Here is an 8,999-nt window from a genome sequence, read left to right as displayed (position 1 = left end):
GCTTTGCGGCTTGGCTTTATTAACAAAATACTGTAGTTCACATTATAAATTACGTACAGTCATGCCCCACATGTGACTTTGAAAATGCTTGTAAAAAAAAAAAAAAAAAAAAAAAAACACTTGGCCCTTTATTTATTTAGGCCTATTCAAAATATGAAAGATATGACAATGTAATCATATCGATGTGACAATATCATACATTTTTCACCACATCGAGATTCGAGACATAAACTAGGCCTATATTTATGTAGCGTGAATACGGGTTGAATAGGACACCCAGTCATCTCAATGGCAAAAAGTGTCCACTCCCAATCAACTCGCAACAATTCGCCTAGATAAGTCATATTTGAGTTTTTTTTTTTTTTTTTTTTTTTTTTTTGCAGGGTGACATTAATTGTAATTATTTTCCCCCTGTATTGAACAAGTTTGTGTTTAGTTAATGTTTATGGTTAGTTATTATTATTATGCATAACATGCTTGCCTTTCTGGTCGTGATTGGTAAATCAATTAGGAGCAGGCGTTACAGTTCCACACCACGCCGACGGGGGGCAAAAAACATAAGCTTCTTAAACTAGACTACATCCATAACAGCGCTAGAAGAAAAGGTCGAGAACAAAGTCTCGCGATATCACAGTCGTGTCCTTGATGTGGAGACAGAAATGGGCTACTGGGATCTAGAAGAGGGCAAAGACTGCGTTTCCAAAACATGGATCACTACGAAAGTAGCCACAGCCATCGGTTAGTCTGATGGATGTCTGCACTGTGAAGTTTCTAACTGATCATTTGTTATAGTTTTAAACCCTTGCGTTGCTTATGCGATATAAAGGCTAAGCTGTTAGCATGCGCTCGATGTACTAGTCCAGTAGTGAATACAAGAGCACAATTTTCTGTCTCATAAATATTTTCCCGACATTAATCTAATAACGTTATATGTTTACAACATATATTAGTTGGTTAATTTTCCGTAACTATAAAGTGGTCTGGCTTAAACGTGGTTTGTAATTGATTGCACTTTGATTTCCAGGACTGTTGTCACTTTACAGGTTATTTCCTTCATACAAATGTATTTATTTTATTTGGCTCTCATAATGACTAAGGTCGATGGATGTCGAGATAGTCACTAGGCATGGCCTGCTTTATAAAACAAATGGCCTTTAATGCTGTTTTTGTTCTGCAGGGCTGGTGGGTTCTGCCTACCACATTGTGGCATATCAGCCTGAGACAGCTGTTGAGGCTTTGACCAGAGCAACATCAGGCACTGTCACAATGGGTGAGACTAAATGAGCTGTGCCGATATGATTTGTGTGTGTGTAGTGATTCATAGTAGTTTCTTAGCTCCCCATTCCCATTTTTTAAGTGCAAATATATAATGTAATTGTAAAATATTTTATAGTTTATTACATTAGTCAAATCTAATGAGTGGGGAGTGTGTTAAATTATCATTAAGATAATTTTAAGATGCAAAGTCTTGGTGATGCTATAAAAAAGAACCCTAATAATAATGTCCAACTTATATTGTCCATTTAGGGGTAAAATGTGGCCTGGACTTTTTTTTAAATAATTATTAGGGGCTAAGCACAGAAGGTGTGAAGGCCTCTATTCCTATTGTATCCATTGCCTTTCCTACTATTATTATTGTTTTATAAATTTACAAAATTATTTACATGCTTATAACTTTGGATTCAATTTCATTTTATTGCATAATGCATAAGATTTGTGAATCCTTTTTGAGTCCAATACCAAACATGTTTTGTTTCACCTTTAACCTTTGTTTAACTTCAAAAGTTAGTCCGAATCGAAATTAAACCACTGTAGGAGAACCGGAATCATAGCATGTTGATTAAATGTGTTAGGCCAAATGTAAATTTTGATAGTAAATGGCAAAAAATGCAATCAAATTCAGGTGTGGGTCTTTTATTTGTATTTTTTATATGCTCATAAATACAAATTTGACACGCTTGTACCGGTGCACTTTGAGGATACTTTGGTGGAATGGTGTCACTTGGTGGTGCTCTACTTAAACAAAACATTAAATTGGCTCTATACAACTTTTTTTTTTCAAACTTTTTGCTTAAAATGGACTCCAAATGTCTTCTATAGACCCTATAATTGCTGCTTGCAATATTGTCCTGTTTAACGCTGAAGCTGCTTTCTTTCTGCTTTGCTTTCTGCTTCGTCATTGTAAAATCGCTATATAAATAAAGTTGACTTGTAGCTATATTTATTATTATTTTGTTTGTTTTTTTGTGTTGGTGAAAGACATCTTTGTGGACCACCATTATCTACCATAACTCTTTGCTTTGAGCTTCATACAAGCTTGAATACAAATTCAATTTGACTAATTTAGATTTTTTGCATTTTCAACTTTTTTTAGTGTGTAATGTTGCTGTTTGAGCATAGAAAAGGCTAAAAAAAATCTGCAAAGGTAGGCCAGTCCAAAGGGAGTTCTTTGTTATATCAGTGCGCATACACCTCACCTTGAAACTTGCAGTTATGGTAAGTTAGCCTGACGTGGTCATACTCAGCTCTAGTCAGAATATGAGTCTGAAACTGCTCCATTGGGCTGTGATTATGAGGCGTGTTTCAACTGAACCAGGAAACACATCAATTGGATAGACCTACAACCAATCAGAGCAACGAAGCAATTTGTCAAATGTCAACAGACAGAGTTCAACTGCACTGTGTTGCCAAGTCCGCGTTTTTTCCGCAGGTTGTTTTCTATGTCCGCGGGTTGATAATTTAATAATACACAGAGTACTTACCCAACATGATCATCATTTCTGAGAGAAATTGTGAAGGTGAATGCATATAAAAAACAAGCTCTCCGTTTAGGATTCGAAAAAAATATAATCCAAGCCCCTTTGATGACGTGCATGATTACGTTAATGTTTATCATCTGTCCATCATCGTCTAAAGCCCGCCCTGATGATTTCATTGGTCTGAACAGTTTCTGTTCGGGGATAATTACTCCTCTATGGAGCAAGGCCAGATCGAACTGCCCGACCTAAAAATGTTGTGGGCGGGGCTGAGTTCGGCTGGCATCCAGGCTATTGGTAAGGGGCATGACATTTCCAAAACACGCTCAAAGCTGTTGACCAATCACAACAAACTGGCCCAGCTGACCAATCGGACTGCGTTGTCCTTTCCAAAAGGAGGGGCTTCATAGAGTCGGGAACTAAACTCAGGGTTACTGACAGACTTGTTGTTGTTTTTACATTCATGCTTGCAAACCTATTCTAGTAGACCCCTAAAACAAAATCAAGCGATATAATTATGGCCTCTAAAGATAAAGGCCCTCATTTATCAAAAGTGCGTTCACCAAATTCCCACAGTGACTTTGAGATTTATCAATATGGACATTGGTGTATGGCACGCTCAAATCCTACGCCAGCTCAGGAGGTGGTGTACGCAGACTACGCACATTTGAGTTAGTGCGAAAATGCGCAGAAAAACAATTCCTAACACCACAAAACGCACTGACAAATATATGCTATATTATAACCTACTGTAAAAAAACAACAACAACACCATTGTAATTATAAACTTCAGTGTTTATTTTTGTGCAGCATAGACTTCAATGTTTAATTTGTGTGACTATAGGCTACCAAAGCAGATCGAGGCATGGATTCCTCCAGTTGCGAGCCTGCCGGGCAGCTGCGCACGGACTGGGACTGAATAATTCAGACTGACAAAATAATAAAAATTACATTCTTCTTCTTTTAAATATTAATAATACCCATCATTATTATACTATATATAATAATAATAATAATAATACTCGTCATTAATAATAAAAATCATAATAATATAATAAAAAGAATCTTACAAATTGTCATGTAATTATTAATGTGAATGAATGGAGGCTACTCCACATCACATCATCATATCGTACACCCCAATACATGTGCCGTGATATGAAATTAAATGCTAATTGTTTCAAAACATGTGCTGTAAAATAATGCACTGTGATAGGTAGGCCTAATTTATCATCCAAACAGCTTTAAACTGCTGGAGTGCACTTCTCAACCTCCACACTATAAACTGTACTCGTAATTTGGCTCCATATTTGTTAGTTTTTTGAGTGCCTTTAATCCCACTCTTTAAACTCCCAAATAAAACAATTTCGCTTTTTTCCACTTCCCTGGTGATGGTCTCAATGGGTGCGTCTCAATTATCTCACTAGTCCACTAGACAGGGCACTGATCAGGGAGTCAGCCCATTGACTTATGTCCTAATCAGTGCCCTGACTAGTGGAGTAGTGAGATGATTGAGACGCGCCTGATCTCCACGTCGGAGAAGTTTCGTTTCTTTGCCGTCTTCTGTTTGTCCATGCCGTGAAATGAGGGCGTGGGGGAGGCGGAGACTTGAATATATAGGGGCGTGTTATTCTAATGACGATCGTTTTCAGCCGCGGCATTTATCAAGGGCAGGTATTGCGTACACCTGGATTGCAGAGGTACGCACAGCTTCATAAATCAGGCGGTGAGAGGAGTGTAAGCATAATCTTACGCCAACATATACACCCGTTTCTACGCAAGATTGATCAATGAGGGCCAATGTCTTCAGTTGCTTGTGTTGGCCTTGTTTAAATGTCACATATGAAATGTTGTAAACTGTCAGAGCTGTGGATTGGTTATATCAGATGAAAACATACAGTAGCTCTAGTAATTCTTTTCTGGTTTGCTACCCTTTCAGCTGCCATGGGTGCGATCTTTGGAATGGCCACTTGTCTAAGTGCACAGGCCAGAGATACACCTGACGACCCAACTAACTATTTCATTGGCGGATGTGCTTCAGGCGTTTTCCTCGGGGCACGCAGTAAGTACAGCATGCGCATTCTCTTCATAATCATTTGAGGTCACTGGTTTCGTTTTTGTGATGGAAGAATCTAACAAGGTTTGCTGGTGTTTTTAATGTTTAGCACACAGTGCTGTCACAGGTACGGTGGGCTGTTTGGGTCTGGGAACTTTGGCTATGCTCACCAAGGTTGGAAAAATGGAAGGCTGGAGAATAACAGGACCCCCAAGGCTGTGACCTGATGTCCCCTAGCATTTGATGTTCATATTGTATATTGCTCAAATAAATGTATTAAGATTCAAAATAAAACAATCTCTGGATGTACTCCTTATGTGTTTGAAAGATTGACACAGAGTATTTTCTGCTTTGACTGCATTTATTACAATGTGTTTTAGACCTGGTTTCACATAAATATTTATTTTACTATAAAATAAATAGTATTGCTGCATGCCTATATTTATAGATCATTATCGATATAGATATCCCATCTCTTTACAAAAAAATAAATAGAGCCATACTACATAATACTGTGCTTATAAAATGAATCAAATGAAATAAAAATCCTCACATATTTTAGTGTGGTATTAAAAAGCAATTTCTATTATGAAACAAATATTAATTTATAATACACATTTAAGATGTCTACATGAGTTCTGGACAGGTCTAACATTGTTGGGTGGTTTGGTCATGTGACCACGCACTTATTTGTTGGTACTGCCATCTTAACACAATGACAACATGAAAGCTCAGAAATGAAAGCAACATTTTCTAAGTTAATTTTTGAATAGCTCATGCATTTTTTGCGCACATCATCATGAGGGTTATACATATTGAAATTATATTAATACATGGTTTATTCTGTTGTCAGGCTGCAGATAAATGAAGACGGTCACAATTGTGATCGGTAGTATAACACAGAATATCCCCTCTATGTTATTCTGTGTTATTCATATGAACTCTCTTACAGACTGAGCTGAAATCTATCCATCCATCCGTCTGTACTGCTGTCTGTCTATACCTTTGTCTATCTACATTTCTTCCTGTCTGTCTGTCTATCTATACTTCTTTCCATCTGTCTGTCTATACCACTCTCTGTCTGTCTGTACTTCTGTCTGTCTATACTTCTGTCTGTGTCTGTCTGTCTATCCACTATATAAATGTAACTAATTATTATTATTTTTAATTTATTAAAATCCAGAATTGGCACAAACTAAGCTTAAACATCTGGCTAGCCAGCTATCCATGTTGGAGCTGTTTTAACTGAACTTAACTTTCACTGACATATCTTAAAATATATTGTTTTGTCCCAAGATGAACACCAGTAATGTTTTTTGCTATTTTATTTTTTAAAGCAATTTAAATGTCCTAATTGAACTAAGGGCCAATCCTGGCTTAGTCTAAGCCTTGTCTGTGGAACCAGGCCAAAAAGTATATGAAATTGGTTTATTGTTTCTTAAAAGACATGATAAATGTCTCTCATGGATATCACATTTCCAAAAGTCTCAGACATTCATGTTTTACTCTGTCCTAGATCACTATGCTACATCGAAAACAATTATAATGCTTTAGCAAGTATTAAAGTATATTCTACCTTAATGTACTGAAGACTGTATTGGAAGCTTTAGTGTTATGAATAGTGCAAGAAATTAAATGCACAAGTATAGCACATCTAACCTACATTGTGTGAGTTCTTATTGTAGCCACAAGGTGGCGATGTTAAACCACTGTTCTATTTTATTATTATTTTTTAAGGGAACATATATCCAATATTTAAATCAAATGACACGCACGATTACATGAATCATTCACCATTTCAAATGCAAAAATGTATTATTCGTATTATGGAATTCGAATTTGGGAAGTAATTTAGCTTAGGCTAATACAGGACCCCAAAGTTTAATTTGTTTAAGCAGTTGAGTTCCTATTAGGAGTCTGGGCCTCAAATAGATTTGTTTTAGCAGTTTCCATTTGTTCTATTCAGGGAGCATATATAATTACTGGTTTCTGGGGTGGTCTTGCCTGGCACAAAGTGAAGGTGTGTGGCAAACTCCGAGCTGGAAATCAGAGTAGTGGCCGAGAGTCTCCTCACATGTGTGTGTGTTAAAACCAACACAGCTCTATTATCACCAGAACGAAGACCGTTCCAAGGTGTTAGGTTTTTATTAGAGACCCGTTGAGTTCACTGGACCGTATTTACAGGTGATTAGCACAGCGGTTACTGGGAGGCTTTTAAATCATTAATGAGATGTGAGAAACAGCTGTTTGCAGTTTATTTGGTTTCGGCAGTTGGAACAAGCAAGGAAAACACAAGAATCTTGAAGATTGATGTGTTTGCTTTGGCATTTTCCCTGTTGACAACCACAGAAACAAAAAAAGTGTCGATTATATCCATGAGGCTCAAAGCCAAATGGTGTAATTAGCAGACATGTCCTCATCTGGACCTTTCAAACAAATCTGCTAAAAATGTGATCACGATATCGAAGCTGCAAAACAACTTCTTCCGTAAAGATTTGCTACCCTGTAAGTGCTTTTAAATCGCTCGTCCAATAATAATGCCTATTTCGAAATACAACACATTTTCTGAATTTAATTTTGGGTATTCTTGGTCATTTCAAATAAATGAGTGGTGACAGTGACAATAATGTAAACATGAATTCAATTTGTCAAAAAAAAAAAGAAATGTTGAAAAGCCTGCACAAAACAGCCTCCCTCTGTTAATGTCTCCACTCATGGGACTAATTATGATTGTTATGTGAAATTTGGCTCATGGCGGGATCATGTGACTGACTGTAATAATGAGCTGGAAACTATTGAGTTCCAATTTTTCATTGAGCAGCTCCAACAGCTCTGGCAGTACATAATTCTTTAATGTAGATTCCCCGCAAGAGTCGAAGAGAAAGCAGGATTCTGAAGGTGAAGTGTTTAATGTTTTACATTAAAATACTTTCTACCAATATGGCATCTACCAGCAGGGTTTTTTAAAACCTTTTTTTAATGTCAACATAAATAACAAGTATGATGATCCCTTTGAGCTGCACTTTTTGTAACACATTCTTATTTTAAATTTGTATCAATTAATGTGATCTTACACATATGTTTTCGTAGAATCTGCAGGCATGGGGTTATGCTAATTATATATTTAAAATGTAATTAAATAAAAAAAATGTATGAATTAAATCTTCTTTTAAAGGGGTCATGTAATGCCATTTTTGTACAAGTTAATATGATATACTGTAATTAAAAATTATCCTTAGTATTGTAACAGAACACGAATTTTACCTGGTCAAAAACAGCTCTGTCTTCAGCAGGCCAATACAGTGCATGCGACTTTAAATGATAATAAGGGTATATTTGGGAGAAAAAAAAATGTCAGTTGATCAGAACAAATTATACATTTGCACAAATCATTTTACGCATGAATGCTTGGCAGGCTAAAAATGCAGATATTTTTTTTTTTCTCAGATTAATCACCATTAAAAACACTTCATTTTTAAATATATTTTATAATTTTTACAGATAACCTCGAAATTAATGTAGAAACAACATAAATACAGCATATTCTAAATACTTTTTAATGGCATATTTTTATAAAAATAAAGGCCAGTATCACTGATACTAAATACAGATACTGATGCCTCTATTAAATAATTTATTTAAAGGGGTACTTCAGCGCTGGGAAGATACATCTGTATTTAAACTGGGTCATTAATGTAGTAGAAATGTGAAATTATTTTTTTAATTTAGTTCTTTCTAGACTGAGAATAGACAGAAAACGTATTTTTGTCTCATGGGGATGAAAGACAACAATTCCCAGAACGCGTCGCTGCCCTACGAGGCCACCGCTACTATTACTGAATCACTGATCACTTTCCCACAGCGACTGCGTTCATTTTTATAAAACCAGTTCAGTTAGAGAACAGACACTACAATTAAAAACTGAACGTGTGTGTTCAATATGTGATTTAGCCGCTGAGGGAGTCTCACAGCCCAAAACGCTGCCGGAGTCAGATATATTGACAGTCATAGTGAGCTCTCGGGATGAGAGCTGAGGTAAACGCGTCCGCGGCATAGATTCACAGCGCATGTTCAGTCTGGAGTGTTTTCAGTTCATGCCTTTGAAAGCTTAACTTTCATAGGAATTTAATAGGAATTAGTTTGAGAAGTTAAAAGACTTACTTTGCTCTGCTGGCTACAACGTTTAA

General features: G+C 36.5%; 1 protein-coding gene across 1 annotated transcript; it reads left to right on the top strand.

Moving 5' to 3' along the window:
- The first annotated feature begins 579 nt into the window (after positions 1-579).
- ndufa11 (NADH:ubiquinone oxidoreductase subunit A11) lies at positions 580-5,151 on the top strand. Its single transcript, XM_067431908.1, has 4 exons — positions 580-738; positions 1,178-1,270; positions 4,696-4,818; positions 4,922-5,151. Exons 1-4 carry the CDS (start codon positions 660-662, stop codon positions 5,032-5,034), a joined length of 408 nt encoding a protein of 135 aa, XP_067288009.1. The 5' UTR covers positions 580-659; the 3' UTR covers positions 5,035-5,151.
- Positions 5,152-8,999: the final 3,848 nt, after the last annotated feature.

Source organism: Pseudorasbora parva, chromosome 22, assembly GCF_024679245.1.
Source record: "Pseudorasbora parva isolate DD20220531a chromosome 22, ASM2467924v1, whole genome shotgun sequence".
NCBI classification, from domain to species: Eukaryota; Metazoa; Chordata; class Actinopteri; order Cypriniformes; family Gobionidae; genus Pseudorasbora; species Pseudorasbora parva.
This window is presented reverse-complemented; position numbering and strand designations above follow the sequence as displayed.

Coding starts and splice junctions, on each gene's coding strand:
- ndufa11 (XM_067431908.1), top strand. CDS start 660: ATGGGCTACTGGGATCTAGAAGAGGGCAAAGACTGCGTTTCCAAAACA. Junction 739..1,177: donor GAAAGTAGCCACAGCCATCG/GTTAGTCTGATG, acceptor TTTGTTCTGCAG/GGCTGGTGGGTTCTGCCTAC. Junction 4,819..4,921: donor CGTTTTCCTCGGGGCACGCA/GTAAGTACAGCA, acceptor TTTAATGTTTAG/CACACAGTGCTGTCACAGGT.